The sequence below is a fragment of the Thamnophis sirtalis genome, unplaced genomic scaffold (genome assembly GCF_051295495.1).
Source record: "Thamnophis sirtalis isolate CommonGarterSnake01/CBP01778 unplaced genomic scaffold, rThaSir2_p1.2 scaffold_1, whole genome shotgun sequence".
In the NCBI taxonomy this organism is placed as follows: Eukaryota; Metazoa; Chordata; class Lepidosauria; order Squamata; family Natricidae; genus Thamnophis; species Thamnophis sirtalis.
This window is the reverse complement of record NW_028261381.1, coordinates 115,106,665-115,128,814: the sequence shown is the minus strand read 5'-3', so window position 1 is coordinate 115,128,814 and position 22,150 is coordinate 115,106,665. Positions and strand designations below refer to the sequence as shown.

At 41.2% G+C, this 22,150-nt stretch overlaps 1 protein-coding gene and 1 long non-coding RNA gene across 2 annotated transcripts; one reads left to right on the top strand and one right to left on the bottom strand.

Annotated features, from left to right (window-relative positions):
• Positions 1 to 6,990: 6,990 nt before the first annotated feature.
• LOC148049706 (uncharacterized) lies at positions 6,991 to 16,632 on the bottom strand. Its single transcript, XR_015698002.1, has 4 exons — positions 16,207 to 16,632; positions 16,054 to 16,099; positions 13,864 to 14,100; positions 6,991 to 7,945 (listed from the first exon to the last, which is right to left on the bottom strand). It is a non-coding gene; the product is annotated as an uncharacterized LOC148049706 (long non-coding RNA).
• A 335-nt stretch (positions 16,633 to 16,967) lies between these two features.
• On the top strand, positions 16,968 to 20,302 carry INAFM2 (InaF motif containing 2). Its single transcript, XM_014061112.2, has one exon. The coding sequence runs from the start codon at positions 17,317 to 17,319 to the stop codon at positions 17,671 to 17,673; it is 357 nt and encodes a 118-aa protein (XP_013916587.1). The 5' UTR covers positions 16,968 to 17,316; the 3' UTR covers positions 17,674 to 20,302.
• Positions 20,303 to 22,150: the final 1,848 nt, after the last annotated feature.

Genomic DNA, 22,150 nt, shown 5'->3' with positions numbered 1-22,150 from the left:
AAAAAGAGATAAAGGCAAGATCATGTGCATATGGGGAAATGACTGTTCTCAAGGAATTACTGTGCCATAATCGAGTTAAAGTGGGGACCTAACCTTGGAGAGTTGATTTTAATTGTCTTCCCCTCTGTATGTTTTAGTAACTATCATTTCTCTATTAACTTTAGACTCAGGAAGGGAATACGGAAAACTGCAAGGAAAGAAGAGAAAAGCAAACAGAAGTCCATTTCAGAGCTGGGTTCTGGCAGTCACTACTGCCGGTTCGCTCTTGGGCATGCTGTGTGTGTATGCTTGATGTGCACTGCGCATGCGCAGAAGCAAAAAACAAGGTGGTGGCATCCACGGCACTGCCGGGAGAACCGGTTTGGGGGCGTGACAGGTCTGGGTCACTGTTGGTTTCAGTGACCCAGGCCGCCAAACTACTACTGGTTCGGCCGAACCGGGCTGAACTGGTAGGAATCCACCACTGGTCCATTTCTGCTATACAGTTGTCCTTGACTTACAACAGTACATTTAGTGCCCATTCAAAGTTACAACAGCATTGAAAAAATTGACTTATGACGATATTTCAACTTCAATTCAAGCCTTCATTCAATTCAATGCAATAGCAGAGTTGGAAGGGACCTTGGAGGTCTTCTAGTCCAACCCCCTGCCTAGGCAGGAAACCCTATACTGTTTCAGACAAATGGCTATCCAACATCTTAAAGATTTCCAGTGTTGGGGCATTCACAAAATCTGGAGGCAAGCTGTTCCACCATTCAAACCTTTATTGTTGGACAATGAGATTGGCTGAGCCTCCCTTTGTGTCGTCCCCCCCCACAACACAATGCAACTCACAGTGAAAGACAAATAATTCCTAGCCCAGTGAGTCCTACTAACAAACACCCAGTCCTATTGCAACATGTGAATTTATTGCATGTTGTGCCGGCTCCACAAGTCAATCGCACTACGTTGTTGTAACCTCAGATTGACTTGCGAGCCAGATGTTTATCAACTCTACATGGGTGCAGGCAAGTTTTGCCCCTTGTGCTACACACACATCCATACAGACATTATTCCAAGCACCACACACCAATACAGGGAGTTCAGGGGCACTGCGTGTGAACACAGCACCATCTTGTGGACAAAAAAACTCTTATGACTGTTGCAGCATTCCCATGATCATATGATCAAAACTTGGATGCTTGGCAACTGGCATGTACAGGTATTTATGACAGTTGCAGTGTCCCAGCATGTGCTTGTGAAATCTCCTAGCTATCACTCTTGGGGGTGGTGCAGAAGGAATCTTCCCTCTAACTACAGGTAGTCCTCAACTGACTGTAGATGCTTGGCAAGCAAAATCAATGGGGAAGCCAGATTTACTTAACAACTGTGTTACTAACTTAATAACTGCAGTGACAATTGTGGCAAAGAAAGTCCATAAAAGTGGGCAAAATTAACTTAACAACTATCTTAGCCAAAGAAAGATGTAAGCTGATCCCTTCTAAATTGTTTCTTTATTAAGGCTAAAAATGGCTGTCATTCTTTGTACCTAGCCATCCTGTGTTGTTGGTGCAGGATGATGAGATTGAGATGGCTGAGTTGTTTGTGTCATGGGAAACTGGGCCAGTGAGTGATTGGGGTGGGGGTGGGAGTTTAGTTTGAAAACAGTTGCTGATGCCTTCAAACCACCCGTTCCCTGAAGAAGGCTGGCAGAAAGATTTATTTTGTTCATATATAACACAGCGCTTTTCAAACTTGGCCACTTTTAAAAATGTGGACTTCAACTTCCAGAATTCCCTAGGCAACATTTTTTTCTTATTATCAAGGTTTTTTCCCCTGCCTTCCTGCCTCTTCTGCATGCTGCTCAGAACTACCGCCATGTATCCCATTCTATCGCTAAATCAGGGGTCCTCCAACTTATTAAATAGGGTCCCTCAGACTGTTGAGGGGGGCAGACCGACTGGGTGGGTGGTCATGTGACTGGGGGTGTGGCCAATTTAGCAGCCCATTAAACAATTCACACAAATTAAACTGGTAGGTGGGATGATGGGGAGGGTGTAGCCTTGTGGTCCTCTGTGGACTGGATTGACTGCTTTGGCGGGCCATATTCGGCCCACGGGCCGTAGTTTGTGGATTCCTGCTCTAAAGGAACAGTGATTGATTGATGGATTGATTGATTATGTGACATCAAGTCATGTTCAACTCCTAGAGATCTCATAGATAGATTTTCTCCAGAACAATTTGAAAAATTCCAGGGAATTTGGAATTGTGTATTCATATTGCATGGTATAGTAAACATGTGACTAAACCTCTTACAAAGCAGAGTTGCCAGGTGTCAATCTAGAGTAGAAATATAGGGAAGAAAGTTAATATGGCCACATCAGGATGAAATGTATTTGGGTGATAATCAGCAATTACAGCATATTTCAAAGTATCCCCCAAATCTGCAGCTGCAAAGGTTTTAAATATGTTTCTACCATAAGTGAAATTTTGCATGGTTTTTGTATGCAACCTATGTAACTGCTAATAATTTCTGTAGTGTTTGTATGCAAAAATAATTAATATGCATTTTCTATGCAATTTTCTCAAAAGTAGGCTTTATTAAACTAAATTAAATTATTACATATAATTATTTTCCTTGTACAAATTGTTCCATATACACATTGATTTGCCTCTGTTTTCTCAAAGTAGACAAAAGTTTAAATTTTCTAGCTGAAAAATGCCAGCACATTTCTTTTGCCATTTTCATTTCTATTTTGGCAGAATCCTTTATGCACATATAAAACAAGCAGAATATTAACAGTTAATAATTAACAGCAATTAATTCTATGGTTTCAACTAAAAACAGCAGCTAATTATATGGTTTCAACTAAAAATAAACATTATAAATGTCATATTTAACAATCGACATTTGAAGAAAAGTAACTATGTCACTTTTATGTTATAGATAAAACAATTCAGGGAAATTTTATCTTATTGCTAAAAGAAATCCTCTTTTAAGTTTCAAAAAATGACAAATTGCAGTGTTGACAAAAAGCACATAGAATATCAACAATCTAAAGCTATAAATAACATATCCAGTTTTCTTTCCGATATTGTACATTAGTTATTTTAGCTACATCCTTAACATTGAAGCTATGTTTTCAAATATATGGATAAATTCAGAGAGGAGTTAGCCACATCCCTTTATATTCATTTCTCCTATTCATTCCTCAGCTCTTTCACTTCTGTGATATGAAACAAAAGATTTATTCACCTAATCCATCCTTTTTGCAATGAAAAAAGCAAATGAAAATTACCTATCTACTATCAAAGCTCCCCTATCTGTCTATTTGTAACCTTCAATTAGCCAAAACAATGTATCACAGGGCAACAATTTTTGAATCAAGGTACCTCAAATGAGCTAACTTAAAGATGCCTACAAAATCTGGGAGCCATTACTTTTGTGGAATTAACATTTCAAGGATCTTCAAGCCAATTATATTTACAAAAATGTGGCTACTGCAGCACCATGGCAGCCATATGAATTAGATCAAGGGTGTCAAACCTGTGGCCCACAGGTTGGATGCGTCATGAACTGGCATGCCCACCCCCGTTTTAGCGAAGAGGGGGAAAGTTGTGAAACGTCACATGATAACATGTCATTGCGAGTTTGTCACCCCTGAATTAGATGATCCCTGCTAGCTTTTCACAAGCAAAGTCAATGGGGAAGCTAGGTCCTGTCATATTAGAACTTTAAAGGTGATAATCGGCATTGAATTGCACCCATGATTTTATTGGTAGCCAATGCAGCTCGCAGAGCAGAGGTGTCACATAGGCGTCTCAGGCTTACCCATCATTAGTTATGCTACTACATTCTGGACCAGCTGCAGTTTCCATGTGGTCTTCAAGGGAAGCCCCATGTAGAGCACATTGCAATAGCTGCCCTGGCCTGCAAGACAAGAAGGTCATGGATGGTTGTAAGGAGGTTCTCTTGCAAATGCCTCTTGGGAATAGCTGCCAGTTGCTCCTCAAGCAGAAACTGATATCCTTAGATTGTGTACCAGTCTTGAAAGAAGCAATGTGATTCCACTCAGGACCAGAGACAAAGGATCCCTAGAATGGAGTGGTCCCAGGCCCTACAGCTATTTGGTCTTCTTAGAGTTGAGTTTGAGCCTGTTCTCCCCAGCCAGGCCTCAGCAGCTTCCTGGGGTATTCAGAAGACTGGAGTATACAGTTTAGAAATTGCCCAGGACCAAAGTATAAAAAGATGTTGCATTACATGTTGTGCTTTTCCAATACCAGCACTTTGCAAAATGAGTGCACTGAGCAACTTGTTATACACTGATGTGTGGAGTACACAACCGTTAAAAGTATTGAATGCCAAAGGGATCACAAAAAGCTTTTTAACTATCACACTGAATTGTGACTTTTATTTTCTCATCACTTTGGGGGGGGGGGGGAAGAGAAAAAAATCCATGCAACTCTTTTTCTGTGTCCCCTTCCTTCCCAGAGCCAGTGGGAATCCTGCTCCCCTAAATCTTGCTGCCCCACAGAATGCCTACACCATATACCTGGGAGGGGATTTTGCAGCACTGCTCTCTAGTTCTGCCCAAACTCAGGCACTCCATGGAAAGCCTGCTTCATTTGGCAAACTCAATGCCCTGGTTCAGAGGTGGCATTCAACAGGTTCTAACCAGTTCTGGAGAACCGGTAGTGGAAATTTTGAGTAGTTCGGAGAACCGGTAAATACCAACTCTGACTGGCTCCAACCTCATCTATTCTCTGCCTCCCGAATTCCATCTGATTGGCAGGAAAAAGGGGATTTTGTAGTAATCTTCCCCTGGAGTGGGGAGGGAATGGAGATTTTGCAGTAGCCTTCCCCTGCCATGCCCACCAAGCCACGCAACACCCATCAAGCCACGTCCACAGAACCAGTAGTAAAAAGAAATTGAATCCCCCACTGCCTCATGCACTATATTTTTTGTTATTCTTACTTGTTGTGGGTTCAATGGAATGAAGTTTCAAAACTTCTTATTCTTTACAACTATGGATTGAAGCCTATTGAACACTAAGGGCAGCAAACAATTAGAGGGGTTTTGGCATCTTTTGGCTGCCATCTAGTATTTGGCCAGATAGTAATAGCACTTAGACTTATATACTACTTTACAGTGCTTTTCAGCTCTCTCTAAGTGGTTTATAGAGTTAGCATATTGCCCCGACAATCTGGGTCCTCATTTTACCCACCTTGGAAGCATGGAAGGCTGAGTCAACCTTGAGCCACTTGGAATTGAATTTCTTCAAGTAGTGATTTAGCCCTGCAGGACTGCATTCTAGCCACTGTGCCACCACAGCTGTTTGCAGTTGTTGAATAAGTGCTATTGGAGAAATGGAATTTGAATTTGAAGAAACAGTTGTGAGGATATGTGTGTGAGCCATAAATTATCCAAAGAATGTTATATGAAAGCAGGTAGAAGTGAGAGCTCCTGGGAGTAGCAGCCATTAGGAAGGGAGGTTCATGCAGGCAGGCTATTGAAATTCAAAAGAGGAGTCCTCCTGCTTATGGATAGTCCTCTACTTGCAACACAATTGTGCCCAAAATTTCTGTTGCTAAGTGAGACAGTTGTTAAGTGAGTTTTGCCCCCTTTTACAACCTTTATTGCTATATATCCAAAATGTGTTTTTTTCAGGAGGCAACTGGACTTTCTTGGGGGGGGGGGGCTTGAAGACATTTTGCTTTTCATCCAAGAAGTTTCTTCAACTCTGACAAGATATAGTGGAGAATGGAATGGACACTATCCTGTCAGAGCTGAAGAAGCTTCTTGGATGAAAAGCAAAACGTCCTCAAACAAAACAACAACAACAATCAAGAAAGTCCAGTTGTCTCTTGAAAAAAGCACTTTTGGGGCAACCATGACCTGGATGACTGACAATCTCTACAGACTTTCTTGCTATAGTTGTCAAGTGAATTGCTGCAGTTATTAAGTTAGTAATATAGTTATTAAGTGAATCTGGCTTCCCTATTGACTTTGTTTGTCAGAGGTTCACAAATGGTGATCAGATGATCCCGGAACACTCCAACCATCATAAATACATGCCAGTTGCCAAGCATCCTAATTTTGATCATGTGACCATGGGATGCTGCAACAGCCACAAGTTGAAATGCCATTGTAAGTCACTTTTTTCAGTCCTGTTGTAATTTTGGATGGTCACTAAACAAACTGTTGTAAGCTGAGGACTACTTGTACATTGCTAAGTACTTCCTTAAGTCAGAGATAAGCTAGTCAATTTCAGGACCTCTTAGCTCTTAGTCAATCCATTGACCAACATACCGTATTTTTCAGAGTATAAGACGCACCTTTTTCCCTCAAAAGAGTGTGTGAAAATCTGGGTGCATCTTATACACCGAATACAGCATTTTTGGCCTCCTTCACCAAAATGACCATGCACAGCCTTTAGGAGGATTCCAGAGTGCTCCTGGAGGCTGGGGAGGGCAGAAATGAGCAGAAAGTGGGTCATTTTTTGCTTGTTTTTGCTCCGCAGCACCCAGGAGCACTCTATAAGTCTCTATAAAGGCTATGCATGCCCCCTTTTTAACAAAAAACAGGCCTGTTTTCGTGAAAATGGGCCAGTTTTGTGAGGTCTGCAGGGTGCAAAAACTTTTTTAAAAAATTTGCCTCTTCGAAATTTTGGTGCGTCTTATACTCCAAAAATACAGTAGCTAAAAAAAAAAGAAGGGGGGAACCACAAAGACTATGGAAACCAGTTTCTAATGAACCTGAGAACCGAAAGAAAATTGAAAAGTGGGAAAACAGGTGGTCCCTCAGGAAATGTGCAGAACCAAATTGAAGCCACAAGTTTGCTGATACAAAGTTGTGCTTTTTCATATGAAATATTAGTGGTTGCAGTCAGTGAAAAACAATTTCCTTCCAGAAACAATTAGAACTGCCTGGACCACCTTAAAAGCATAATGATGGCAAATCAAATAGCAACATGTAAATGCTTTAAGCAGCAAAATAAAATATACAAAACAACAGGAGGCAAACGTTTTTATTGATCTATAATTCAATGGCAACAATGCAAAGTCCTTGAAATTAGGCATTTATACCTTGCCTCCAATTTGGCAGTTTAGATCTTCGAGGAACATAAAGAACTCAGAATCAGGAGACATGCAGTGTGATTTAAAGAGAGAAGCAATTTGGTAAAATGTAAAGATAACACTTTTGTATCTAGGGAAAAAAATAGCTGTTCAACACTATAATTATGCTTTGGAAGTTACATTGCTACCAGAAGGCAGTACATTGAATTCTGAGTATGAGCTCCTATAAATTTGAATAATTTTTAAATCCCCAACCTGTATTCTTTATTTCAACTTTATGAAGGAAACTCAATTTTAGCTTTTGAGGTTTCAAGCAAATTGACCAGCTGCTTTCTCTCAATGGCTGCCAATGTTCAGCAATACATTAAATTGGGGTCCATTCTAACAAGAAGATATGTGGGCAACAGTTCAGAGTTGGGAATTGGTTCACTGGTTCAGTGAAGTGTAATCTTCTATGTGTTCAGATTAAATTAAATAACAAAACTGGAATTCACACCCAGAGAACTCTCTTGCGGTTTCAAATTCCTAAATGCCACAGGTAGAACTATACTATATATAATATTGAACAGAAGTAGAAGAGAAGCAGAAGTATAAAATTAAGCCTACAGTCTTGTTGATCATAGAAATTGTTCTTTTTGAAGGACAGGTTCTCTAAGAAGCTCAAGGAAGTGTACAGATAAAGGTTCCATCCCAGCCCAACATATGTGCTAATTGTTCCCGAAGGCCTGGAGGAACATTGTCCATGGGGTCGCAATGGGTCAGACACGTAACAACAACAATTGCTTTGGCTATTGTCAGCTTTGATGGTGTCCAGCCACTGTGTTCTTTGATGGCCTGGTTTCCTCTGTTAACTCTTCCAAACATAAGTGCTTTCTCCAGTGAATTCCCCTGCATGACATGTCCAAAGTAAGCGAGACACAGTTTTGTAATTTTTGTCTTCCAGTATACAAAATATGCAAAAACAGACCTTGACAGCCTATGATCTATTGAAATGGCGCCTCTTAAGATAAAATTATCAAAGCCAAGTAAAGGTTCATTGTGAAGGTCTGATGTCTTTATTTCACCTAAAACTCTTTAATTAGTGTATGGCCAATCAATTCCTTGCTTAGTTTGATCAATTCTAAGGGGGACAAAAGTTAAAAATACCTCAAGTCCTGATCCAGAGGACCCTGACTGTTTCTCTTATTTTCAGCAAAGGGCAGCAAAGATGTAGATCATTTAATACGTCAATGCCTAGAATTCCTTCCTAAAATATTCACTGGTAAGTATTAACTATGTTCTCCAAAGTTCCCCTCCTAAAAATCTTTCTCTTATTTTGACGTTAGAAAGGACATTAAAATACAACATCTGGCTTCTAGGTGGAAACTATGTTTTTTTAAAGTCAACAGGGTCCATATATCTCCCATAATAAAACTGTTTGGGGGAACCAGCTATCATTCTATGAAAGAGAAAGAACTAAAGTTTTAGTCCTTTAGACTTAAAATATGCATGCAAGGCAATGCAATATTTTAATTAAGCTTACATGCCATTATAATCTTACAATATTTTACAATCCTACTTACTATATGTAAAAAGATTAAAAAACAGAAACAATAGACAAATCAGTAAACATTTATTTGGTAAAATAGTCCTAACCCAAAACAGGAGGAATCGCAAATAATCTCCCCCTTGCTGAAATAACCATATTTTTATTGCAAATGAAATATCTGATGGAGATCATGTTCCAGAGAAGGGGGATCAGAATCAAGAAGGCCTACAATCAGGGGTGGGTTCCTGCCAGTTCTAACCTCTTCTATAGAAGAGGTTCCACAAATCTACAGTGCCGTTTAGAACCGGTTCCAGCTCCCTCCCCCTCGCCCGTCTGCACATCATCAAGATGAAGAGCGAGAGGAGGAATTCTGGGAGTTGAAGTCCACAAGTCTTAAAGTTGTCAAGTTTGAACACTCCTAGGGGGTTTTTTCTAAAGGGTTAGGGGTGCAAGTGTCTTGTAACTTGACAGCTGTAAGACTCGTGTGCTTCAAATGCCAGAGTTTCTGAGCCAACATTTTGGTTGCTAAGCAAGAGTGTTGTTAAGTGAGTTTCACCACCCAATCACATGGCTGGCAAGCCATTCCCACTCAGTTACATGGTCAGTAAGCCACTCTCACCCAGTCACATGGCTGGCAAGCCACTCCCACAAAGCAGGCCACACCTACAGAAGAGGTTCTAAAAAATTTGAAACCCACCACTGCCTACAATGCAACCAAGGACCCAATTGACATTCTTTTAAGAGTGGGAACAAGGAGAAGGCTCTTCCTGATTTAATCAGCTGGCCAGAAAGTATTGACAGAAGGTAGGATCCTTAATATCCAAGCCATAAAATAATCTTCTAATAATATAGATATCCAGGTTCCATAATACTTAGGATACATATTGGTCTTATAATTATTCAGGTGCTCTAGATTTTAAGATCAAATAATGATACCGATACCCAAACAAGGACCAATGGCTGCTATTAATGAAGACTATAAACTACTACATTAATGAATCAGAATGAAGACTATAAACTACTACATTAATGAATCAGAATTAACTGCAGTGGGAAGAAGACAGTTGCAACCTGCTATGGTTATGCATTTTCTGCAGGCATGTGGCTAATTCTAGGGGAAAGAGGATTCTAGACTAGATTTTGTCTGATTCCTGTATGGGTTCTCTTAGGTATGCAACATCATAGAATAGAATAACAGAGAATAGAATAACAGAGTTGGAAGGGACCTTGGAAGCCTTCTAGCCCAACCCCCTGCTTAGGCAGGAAACCCTATACTATTTCAGACAAATCCAATCTCTTCTTAAAAACTTCCAGTGTTGGAGCATTTACAACTTCTTGGGGCAAGGTGTTCCACTGGTTAATTGTTCTAATCATAATAGACGTTCTTCTATTCCGACCATTTTGGCACTATAATGCCAACATAAATAGAAATTAGTTGAAGTCTGTGGTCAGTGATAATATGTGTATGTGCGAGATACCTTATGCCACCAGGCTTGAAATTTGGGTTGAAACCTAGAAAACTACGCCGCCTATGGTCTGACCTTAGTGTAGTACACAAAATTGTCTGCTACAATGTCCTGCCTGTCAATGACTTCTTCAACTTCAACCTCAATAATACATGGGCAAACAATAAATACAAACTCAAGGTAAACCTCTCCAAATTCGATTTCAAAAAATATGACTTCAGCAACATAGTGGTCAACGCCTGGAATTGTCTACCTGACTCCGTCGTTACATCCTCTAACCATTACAGCTTCAACCTTAAATTGTCTACTGTGGACCTCACCCCATTCCTAAGAGGTCCATAAAAGAGGTGTGCATAAGCGCACCATCGTGTCTACTGTCCCTGTCCCCCATTTACTTGTTCTTGAGATTAGGACAAATGTTTGTTCTTTGAAGGGCTGGCAAGTAGCTATTCTAAATCACAATTAATGATAAAGAAGAAGGGGCATTGATCCGAGCAGGTACGTAGGCCTTTCTTTCTGGAAATCCATTGTATTTCTCTGTTTATAAATGTGTACATTTTTTGCAGTTACAAATATGCAGATTAATGACCCCTTCCATCTTCATTCTTAGTGCATTTCTTTTCTTCTTTATGTATAAATACTTAGCAATTCAGTCCTTTAAAAATATTGATTCTTTTTAGTTAGAATAATTTATGTTGGGCCTAAGTTGTTTCTCTTTGTATGTCAAATGTTAATAGCTTCAGTTTTTCATGCCTGTTTAGTCTTTTTTTATTTCTTCAAAAACAATGACAATATAATGAGAATAATAATTCAAAAGAAAATGTTAATTCCCTCTGCATTTTAAGGGATACAGGAAAGCTCACAAAAATATTGTCAATATTTTTTTCTTTATATAGTGCTATACCATCAGTCTCTCATTTAAATGTTTTGTCTTTGATTAGATTTGCTAATTTACCATATCTATGCTGTCTGCAGAGACAGGAAATTTCTTTCTGGCAGATATGAAATCTTGTTTGATTTGACACTTGTAAAACCTTATGTCATGGTAACCACTGTGCCTTGGCTAGTGGCACCTGGAATCAAAGCTCCATTGTGAAGCCAAAGTTCAATTAAGCTAGCTTCTGTAATCTTTAAAAAAAAACAACACTTGGTGTTGTTCCTTCATAGTTTTTTAAATAAAAAACTTCAAGGAAAATCTCAAGGTTACCTCCTAACTAAAGAAGGAGGCTCCAAAATACATCAGTTGCCTTTTCATATCCTTAATAAATATACATCACTATCTCAAGGAAAAAAGCCCCTAAAAGAAATCCAAAATATATAGGTAATCCTCAACCTACAATCATTTGTTCAGTGACCATTCAAAGTCAAAAAGCAACCTACAACTTGTCCTCAAAGTTATGGCCATTGCAGTGCCCACATGGTCACATGATCAAAATCCAGACACTTGGAAGCCTATCCGCACTTAAGTCTGTAAGGGTGCTTCAACTCCCTATCTTCCATCCCATTGATGTCCCTGTCAGAGTTTGCAGAAGCAATCACATCCAGAAAGCACACATGGGTAACTGATTCAGCAGGATTCATTAACTTCTCTTTATATATAAATAATTCATGAAGTAAATATAAAATACCAAAACTGGTTCTTCCAACGTGGCAGAGAGTACAAGCAAACACAGGCATAGGAGAGAATAGTTTCAGTTTTAGTTCAGAGCAGCAGACGAGTTTTGAGCTCAGCACAGACTCAGAGCTTTAGTACAGAACAGTTGAACTAAGCCATGCCCAGGCTCCTTGCTGTCTCCTTGTTGCTCACACAGCAAATACTGTTTCAGTTTTTAAACAGCCCTCATTGGCTGACCCAGTTGCCATGTCTCCCAAGTCATGAACTCTCTCATACACTGACAGTCCCTTTGGCCCCTTGCCCTCCACAGCCATTGCTGACCTAGATAACTTTTGCCATCTTCTTGCTCCTGCTGCTGACCTGGTTGTGAGGCAACTTCTGACCATATGACGGTTTCCCCCCCAGCTCACACATGGTAGTTTCCTCATGAGACCTGGGGAAATTAGCCTCACATGACCATCAGCTGCCTCACAATTGGCCAGGCCAGGCACATCTGATCAGTAGCAGGAGCAAAAAAAATGGTGCTCAGGGGCTTCTTGGAGCCCTCAGAGCTGCAATACAGCAAAATGGCCCTCAGTCACAGCAGCAAGGGGTGGAATTTGGTTAACAACAGCAATGGGAAGTGCTGGGATTGCCATCACTAACTGATGTGGTCACATGATTATGGTTGTAAAATGAAGCTCACCTGTAGGCTTTAGGAATTGCATCATTGAATCGTTTATAACCACAGGACGTCCCTATTTAGCAACTATAGTTGGAACCAGCAACTTGGTTGTCGGGAAGTAATTTCTAAGTGAGATCAAGACTGTGCTTATGATTTTATTTCAGCTTTCCTTTCCCTTATAGATCTGCAAAGGGCATAAATACAAGGACTGGTCATACAGTTCCTTTTTATCACCATCATAACTGCAACAAGAATCACTTGTTCCCATATTTTCTCTTGGGATTCTATTAACACACCACATCTCTTCTTAAATATTGATGCCAAGGCTGTAGGCTGGACTGGAAAGTTTCAAAAACTGCAGAGGCAAATAAAGTCCATGAAGTTACCAGATCATCTCAATTTGAAGGAAATGTTACTTTATACTTTACAATTAGATCATTTTATAAAACTTCACTGATGGTATTTGATTTTTTTTTAAAAGGTCTATGACTATAAGCCTATGCCTCTTCCCCTCTATTCTAATATAAATGAAATATTCAGGGGATTTTTTGATCATTGAAGAATTCTGATTCTGCCAATTACACAATAACACAAAAATTAAAGTTCTCTGACTATGCTGCCTACAAATGATTGGAAATAATAGGTACAGCCAAAAGGAATGTGTAACCTGTTGTTCTGCACCGATCTTTCAAAAGCCACCACAGGCCAAATTCCAGAATTTATGGGTATTATTCAAGACATCTGGAAAGCACAAGGCTACCCAAACCTAATGGACTTTTTGTTCAACAATTCTCATCTAATAAAGGAGAGGACCAATCTAGAAATAAATGTCCTGATAGTTACAACAATTGATCAATGGAACAGCTTGCCTCCAGAAGTTGTGGATGCTCCAACACTGGAGGTTTTTAAGAAGAGATCGGACAACCATTTGCCTAAAATGATACAGGATCTCCTTCTTTAGCAGGAGGTTGGACTAGAAGACCCCCTCCAAATACTCTTCCAACTCTGTTATTCAGTTTATTCTATCCTACACCACAAGTACAAGTCCATCTCATTTTGTCATGCCGCCTAGCTGCTGCTTAGCAACAGTGAAGCCTTGTAAGGGTGGCGCTATTGGAAAATAAAATCCTACAGTAAAGCATCTGCTTGCCCCTCTCTCGCTCTTATTTTCAACATTGCCCACTTAAGAGAGATTTGATGGTGCTCCTGAGAACCGGAAGACAAATTACAGTTCAATTAAGAGTTTATTTTCCCAGAAAGCATGAGACGAGGCTTTATGCTGATTGTGTTTGCCTTCTTAAGCAAATTATAGGAAACAATACAAATTTCCAACATCCATTCTTTATTATCTGATTACATTGCTTTCCCTGTGTCTGTGGGTGCATTTGCTTACCTTCTTTTCCTACGTATATTTATTTATTTAGATTTTTAAATGAGCAGTGGTCCAATGACATCTGTTTTCACTAGCTAATTTTCTAATTGCTTTGAAGAACTGATATTTCAAATCAGTTAAATGTCACTGAAGAAACTTACCGTACACCATCTGGAAGTAGTTCTTGGTAGACCTCGTGGGACACTTTACATGAGTAAAATCCATATATTAAAAGATAGCTGTTTAACACCACTTTTTGACAGCAATCAACTGTTCAGAATTCAACATTATGTTCATTTCTAATAATTCAATATATGATCAAGAATCTGTGTATGCCAATGCTTATTTATTTAATTTACCTTGTATTTGTTTTCTGCAATAAATGATGCTTGAGGCAACTAAGACCAAGAAAATGTACAATAAAATATAAAACTAGAACCAACAGCTCTTATTTATACATATGTCCAATGCAAGAGTCAATTAAAAGAGATAAATGCCTATTTGTGAAACTGATAGATTAAAAGAGGGAACATTAACAGGCAAAATAGAATAAAATCAAGAAGATAGCCTACTATTTCTACAGAATTATATGTTTAGAATGGCAGAACTGCATACCATAGAGTAAAACTGATGTTGCCTTAAACCTAAACTAATTAATTTCCATTGGGATGCAATCATTTCCTTTACAGCTAACATACCGGATTATTACAATATGCGAGATGCTAGTCTGCTGCTTTGTGCTTCCATAGGGAGGGCAAATGGAATTTAAAGGAAATGATTTTCTCTATCTGAGTTCCATTAATTTACCATTCATGTTGACAGCTGGAACCACCATTCTTTTGGGACAATTGATGGTATTTTTTTTTTCCACGGTGGTAAAAGCTAACTTCTATCTGAAGTAGTGAAAGAATGAAAGCAAGGGCAAGGATTCAAGAAAGCACCGTATCCTGGCAAAATTATGACCATTGGTTAAAAAAAAGATGGAAGAGAATGAGTAACTGGACACCAGGGGTGGCTCCACTAGGTGACAGGACATTCAAGTTAAAGTTGACCAGGAATTCCAGATGTCCCAAAGGTGCTTTTTCAAGAGGCAACTGAACTTTCAATGTTGAACAGCCCTCTCTCAACAGAGGGAGAGGGATGTGACATCATCTATCTCCAGTTTATAACACAGACCTTTGAGCAGTTCCAAGAAGTCTGCACACCCATTTGCCCTACTCAGGTAGCCCTGAGGACTCAGGTGGCCTCAACGACTTTCTAAAAGACTGCAAATGACCAGCTATCTTCAAGAAATATAAATCCTTCCATTCCCCACCACCCAGTCAGAGCTGAAGAAGCTTCTTGGATGAGAAGCAAAATGCCTTCCAAGAAAAACAAGTCCATTTGCCTCTTGAAAAAGCACCTTTGGGGCAACTATGACCTGGAGGACTGAGAATCTCCATAGAGATTCTAGAAGTATCATAGCAACTTCCTTTTTACGACTCTCTAATCCCTTAATTCGGGGTAGAGTCTGGGCGACTGCAACTGAAAAAACAAAAACCACTGTTATCCTGTTCTAGTAGCGCACAACAGCAAGAAAGCCAGAGATTGACTGGTCAAGTGCTTTTTATCCCCATTTTGTCTGTAGGATAAATTTAGGTACTTATATGTTAACATTTGCAATGGAGTGTTTATTCTTCTCATTTCTGTACAACTTGTTTTATTAAGCATCAAATCCCAGGTATAGTACAAGTCAAAAACCTTTCTCAAATTGGGAAGCATAATTTGGATAGGAACTGGTGAGGTTATTCTAGTATTCTCCACCTGAATCCTTTGCTGTCATGGAGCACAAATATAATACACAAAAATTTGGATTGCCAACTACAATCTACTACAAGCTCTAGACTACAAGCTCTTGAGAGAGCCACTTCGGTATAAATCACTTTGTTTTAAAGCATCAGGCTAGAAACTGGAAATCCTAGTTTAGGCACTAAGCCGGCTTGGTGACCTCGGGTCAGTCACTGTGACTCAGTCTTAGGAAGCAAGCAGTGGCAAGCCATTTCCAAGAAAGATGACCAAGGACTTGTCAAAACAGTAATCAAAAATCAACACTGGCTCAAAGGCAGTGTTGTTAAGCTATGTTAAAGATCCTACAGATAGAGAGATGAGTTATGTACTGAAATAATATAATAGTACTGGACATAAATGAAACTAACCAGTCTAATAAAGTTTGACTCCTAACTTTCCCATCATGTATACCTTTGCTAGTCAAATGTATAATAGTTTTGAGCATCCATGGGAAGTGTGGATAAAGGCAAATGGGCTAAGTATAAGCTATTCCTCATTCCAACTGCAATCTCATTCATCCTTACCTGGAAGTAACATTATACTCAATAGGAGCTGCTTGTCAGGAAATAGCTGAAGCATTCAAATAAAAAGGGACAAATGCAATTTATGTCCAGACACACCAAGGCTACCAAGGAATAACACCCCCCCCCCCGAAGATTTAGCTGGTAGGGACCCACCTGCCCCAGCCACATTGCAGATAAACATGTCCCAAATTTCTCCTCCTTCCCAACTAGAGCTGGATTTATGACAGGAGAACCTGGGAAACGAAGCAATAACCCGCGGCTACCTATTTTGCACTTCCAGGCAGGGATTTCGTTTTTTGGTCATACCTCTCCCTACTTTCCCCCCCGCCATAAATGGGCGAGAGTCATTTAAATCACTAGAAACCTAAACCGGACCGTTCTGAACCTGGAGACGTTAATGCACGAGGGGGGGTTCTAAAGTAGTATCCTGCGTTCCAATACTCTCAACTAAGAGTAATCCGCGGGTGGCGGATCTGCTCTCCCCTCGTCCTCAGATGCTTTCCTTCCCTCTCCATCTTTCGCCGCAGAGCTGCAAGCCCTGCGCTGGGAACCGAAGGCTGCACGTAGCGAGATTGCGGAGTGAAGGGGAAGAGAGCGGAGAAGCGGGGGTGGAAAGGAGGGGGGCTTCCAAAAAGCGCGCCCGCGAAAGCCGGAGACGAAGCGGCCTCTTGTCCCTCCCACCTACCGCCCCCCCCCGCCCCGGACTCTGCCGGCTGGCGGTCTGCCACCCCGGGAAAAGCTCGGCGTTGGGGGGTACGCCCGTTCTCCCTTGCCTTTTTAAGGCGCAGGCGGGAGCTCCTTTGCATTCTCCCTCTCCCCCCCCTCCGCGTCCCCCCTCCTTTATCAGCTCCCGCTGCATCGCCCCTTTAATAGCCGCTCGCTCGCTGGTCCCTTCTCTCCTCGCGCCTGCCGCCGCGAGACGGAAAGGCGCGGGCAGAGGGCGACGTTCCCGGGAAAGAGCCGGGAGGAGGAGAAAGGTTGGCCGAGGGATCCTGCCGGGGCCGGTTGAAGATCTCAGCTGCAACTGACTCCAGCTCTCGGCCCCGCTGGTCCGGCCGCCTCTGGGAACCGCTGCCGCGGCCACCACCGCGGTTCTCTTCCCCCGAGGCCCTCTCTCTGCGCATCTGCTCCTCCTCCTCCTCCGGTAGCCTCGGGCAGGTCGTGATGTGATCGGCAGCGCGTCCCTTGGGGAGGCCCATCCCCAGCGGGAGTCTCAGCACGACGGAGAGGGTGGTGGAGCAGCGGGCCAAGGGCCGCGCCCCCATGAAGGAGAAGGAGGCGGGGGCGGCCGGGGAGCGGGGCAAGCCGGCCACTTACACCGGGGACAAGAAGGCGCGCATGGCGGCCAAGACCAACAAGAAGTGGGTGCGCTTGGCCACCGTGCTGGCCTACGTCCTGTCCGTCTCCTTGGCCGCCATCGTGCTGGCCGTCTACTACAGCCTCATCTGGCAGCCGGTGAGAGGCGGCGGTCAGCCCCAGCCGCAGCCCCAGCCGCCCGAAGCGCCCCCCAGCCCCGTCAACCCGGGAACCAGCAACGGAGAGCGCCCGGCGCCGCCGATCGAAGGAGGAGGTGGCGACTCTTCTGCTTCGGTCAATCCCGGCGACAACTCGAAGCCGTAAGGAGTCGTTCCGGCCCAGGAGGCCGGAGGCACAACTCCCCCAACTCATCGGACAGCACCGGTGGCATCGGAGCCCCTGATCGCGGAGGGCAGGAGGCCGCCAGTGGGAGAATCGCGCAGCCGCCGCGGGAAACGTGACCCCAGACTCGACTGGACTCTCTTTCTCTCTTGCAACCGCCCGGCCCCGCCACAGGACCCCGCAGCCGTGTTCTGGACTCCCAGGGCCTGGGGCTCAGAGACGCCTTTCGTTTTACCTCGCCCTCTTGGCAAGACTCGGGCAGGGAAGACTGTAACGGTGTTAGCTTTTCCCCCCTTCCTTTTCCAAATATGTCTTTATTAATCAATAAATACTGGGGGAGCCACATGAAATGGAGCTCAGGTATGTCAGCCTCTCTGAAATGTACCCGATGCATTTCCTTTGTATTCTTGTGTATAAATTCTTTGTATACAGATGCACTTAATTAATGCATAGAAAAGAGCTATAGAGTCTATATTCTGTACACACATATATTGGCAGAGCAATTGTAGAATGGTATTCAAAGGGCTATTGCTGGGTGGAAACCTACTATGAAATTCACATCCAACCTGGGACAGAGGTTGAAGCCGCTTCTGTAAGACCCAGGCCACTAATTCTGACTTGACCCAAAGTTTGATTCCTGTTCGCTTCACATGTATTTTCTTAGACACTGGTGTCTTGATTTTAAACCAGAGTGAACACTGGGTGTCATCTGCTGTAAACATGGTCAGAAAATAATTTATTTCAGAAGTGTTAATGTTCTTACTTACACCCCAATTTTATGTCTGAAGACAGGGGAGAATAAATCGGTTCCTGGCCATTCTTAGCAAAGCTACGTTGGATTTGATGATTTAATTAATTCTGTGCTATTTCCGTTGTGTGATAGTTGCTCCCTCTATTCAGTCTCAAATCTTGCGACTTTAGGTTACCCCTAAGGTTTTAGACCTTCCGATATCACCATTTTCTATTTGGATCAACTTCACTCTTTCTTCCAGCAGTGAGTAAAAAAGGGTTAATAGAGATATCTTCTGAGACACCACATCTTTCTTTTTCATTCACCTTGATGTTTGAGACAACTGCTGGAGCTTCTTGGAACAAGTAAATTGGATATTTAATACTATGCTGGTATATCTGCTGGGGCTGCAGACCAGAAGTGGTGAAAGCCAGCCCTATTAGTAACTCCAGCATTACATCAGTAGTAAAGCAGCTATGCAACCTCCTTCATAAGTAGTTCAGCCTTTCTCAACCTGGCGCCTTCAGATGTGTTAGATAAAAATTCTTGTCATCCCCAGTCAATTGACTGGGTTGGCTGGAATGATGAGATCCTGGACAACTAGAGGTAATAGGCTGAATAAGGCTAGTCTACTGCTTCCCTTGGACTAGCTTTAGAAGCCTTGTTTTTTATATTTTTATCTTATATATTAGAAATTTAACTTACAGTATGAGCTGACACCTTTCGTGATATAGCTGAAGGATTACTGATGCTGAAAGGCTAAAGCCCACCATTCAGGCATGGCTGATATTCAGGCTTATTTAGAAATAAATCTTTTTCTTACAAAAGTCATAGTGTACATTTTGCTGGGTTAATTTTCTTGTCATGGGAAAGTGGGAAGTCCTTCTAAAGGCTACTTTGTGCAATGTTCTATAGGCAGATCAGTCATCAATCAAATACACACACACACACAATTGCAGAATGAATCTTGTGACCAATTAAAGGCTCTTTGCTATTTTGGATCAAGCCAACTAATATGGCTGCCCCTCTGGAATGTATACACTTTTAATGTGTCACAGATATGTTTTACTGATGCAAGTGTTCAAGTAAGATTGGAACTCTGAATGTCAGCTACTAATCTGTGGAATTCCAGCAGAAAAAATATTCCTAGAAAAATGTAACCTATGAAGTATCCTTTAGTTCACTGGGCACCAGTAAATAAGACAGTGAAAACACATTGTGAAATTGTATACATGTTTATTTAGAAGCAAGCCTGGGACTTTACTGCCACAAGTTTATAAACTTAGTATGGCTGCTTTCATTGCAGTTTGTTGCCCAGTAAAACCAGGGATCCTGTCTGGATATATGTATGTCTGTGGGGGTTGTTTCTTGAATTCAGTATATTATTCCATAACTAGTAACTGAACTAGGAAATCCCCCAAAGCCAACATTTTGCAATGAAGAATATGCTAGTAGGTGTTACAAAGGAAGGCCAGAGGCCTTTAAGGGAAAATAAAAGACAAAAATGCTATCTTTATTCTAGTAAATAAAAATATGTGCCCTTAGAGGAATTTCCACTATATTTTTTTATATGTTGTATATTTAAAACTGTTAGTGATGTATTTTAAACAAGCAAAGACACTTGATGTGATTTTGGGAATGATTCCATTCTTGGAAAGAACAAAGCAAAATGTTGAGAAAATTGCTATAATGTCTAAGCCATCCAGCCACTTTACTTTGTATTGTTATCACTGAACATCAGATTTAATTTTAAGGTTGTAAACATGCTCTAATGTTGTCTATATCTAATTCAGCCATGTAAGCTATGTCTGCATTCAGAAGTTCTGTATATTTTTAAAAAAAATATTTTTAAGGTTAAAAAATACATTGAGAGATTTCTGCCTAAAAAAAATCATGGGATTTTAGTTTTCTTTTTCTAATCGCCTTCATTCAGAGAATGTTACAGCTACAGTAAGTGGGAGCACATTTCTTCACTAGGAGCAAATTGCTTGCTCTTTCAATTTTTGAATCTGAAAAACACACACATACCGTACTGTACCCACTTTAATATTGTATGTGACTCTAAGCAAAAGGGTATTTCTGTTATTGTGGAGAGGACACACATGGCAAGGAGAGAGGTCCTCTTTTGTCCTGAGAGCAAACAATGCTAGAGTCAGGGGGGGGGGGGAGTTGCGCTTGAAAAGAAGTTACATTTTGGTAGATGGAATTAACCTACACCTGACCTGTAGGTTGTGGCTTACTTTGCAAGCCATAATCAAAATAATAATAAAGACATTGATACTTAATTCCATTTGCCTTCCAAAAAATGCTGATGTCTTCAGACAATACAATAGCCTGTAGAATTTATGGAGGAGCGCATTGCTGTTTCCCAACACATGTCTGAAGAGAATACATGAGAAGATTGCTGGGTCATCTTCTGCCAGTTTCTGGCTCTCAGTCCAGCTTCCCTCTTAGGATTGTAATGAAGATAAAATGGAAAAGAGGAGGAAAACAGTTTGCTATTCCAGGCACTTTTGAGGAAAGGAGGAGCACAAAGATAATTGTTAAAACAACATTATTTCTTCTGCAAAAAAAATTGATATTGTACACAAATGGGGCTTCATTACGTATACTTATGTTCTAAGAAGGATTATTAGATCTTTGTACATTTCAGACAAGAAACCGTTCTTGGGAAATTTTGCCTGAATGATCTGGAATGCGTATCCTCTTGCTCTCAAAAGAGATTTGAGTGGGAAAGAAAGGAAATAGACTCATCAGGAGCCAGAACGGGTCACTCCCATTGGAGCATCAGTTTCCAGGAAATGTATGTTCCCAAGATCCTGTGGGAGAAGTCAGCCCTCCCAAGTTGCAGCTTACTTTATGCTCTTCTGATATGTTTTATGAAGAGTCTGCTAAAGCTGGGATTCCATTGTGGCTGGGAGTCCACAGAGGGCAGCAGGAGCTGATAAGCATATTTCTTCTTAATAGGTAACAACTTGCTTTCTGAAGAGTTGTCAACAAAGCAGTTAATGACAGAAAAAGGGAACTAAATGCAATCAGTGGCATTTGCTACTGGTAGTTCTTGACTTACAACAGTTTGTTTATTGACTGTTTTACAACAGCACTGAAAAAAGTGATTTATGACTGTTTTTCATACCAACCATTGCAACATCCCTATGGTCGCATGACTTAGATTGAGATGCTTGGTAACTGACTCATCTTTATGAAGGTTGCAGTGTCCCAGGATCACGTAATCATCTTTTGTAATCTTCTGACAAGCAACGTTCATGGGGAAGCCGGATTTGCTTAACAACCGTTTTACTAACTTAACAACTGCAATGATTCACTGTGACAAGGGAGAGTTGTAAAATGGGGCAAAACTCACTTAATAAATGTCTCATTTAGCAATGGAAATGTTAGGCTCAATTGTGGTCATAAGACAAGGATTATCCATATGCACATTCCATTTTAAAAATGACTCTTAAGCAAGATAGATGGAATCAATTAGAAGCAAATATTTGTAACTCAGGGTTGAGTTTTGGGGTCCTTGGTGTTGATTGCTTTCTTGCAGATGTTTTATTACCCAACATGGAATATGTTCACTCTGAGATACTTCCAGAAAGGCTGTTTGCTAGAGAGCAATTTGACCCACTATAAACGGGGTCAAACCCACTGACCAACTATAAACAACTGCATGTTTTAAACCAGAAACAAAGAGTGTTCCACACATTCCTGAGCTCAATACAGTCC

What these genes read in the sequence shown, in the direction of transcription:
- INAFM2 (XM_014061112.2), top strand. Translation starts at nt 17,317, where the DNA reads ATGAAGGAGAAGGAGGCGGGGGCGGCCGGGGAGCGGGGCAAGCCGGCC.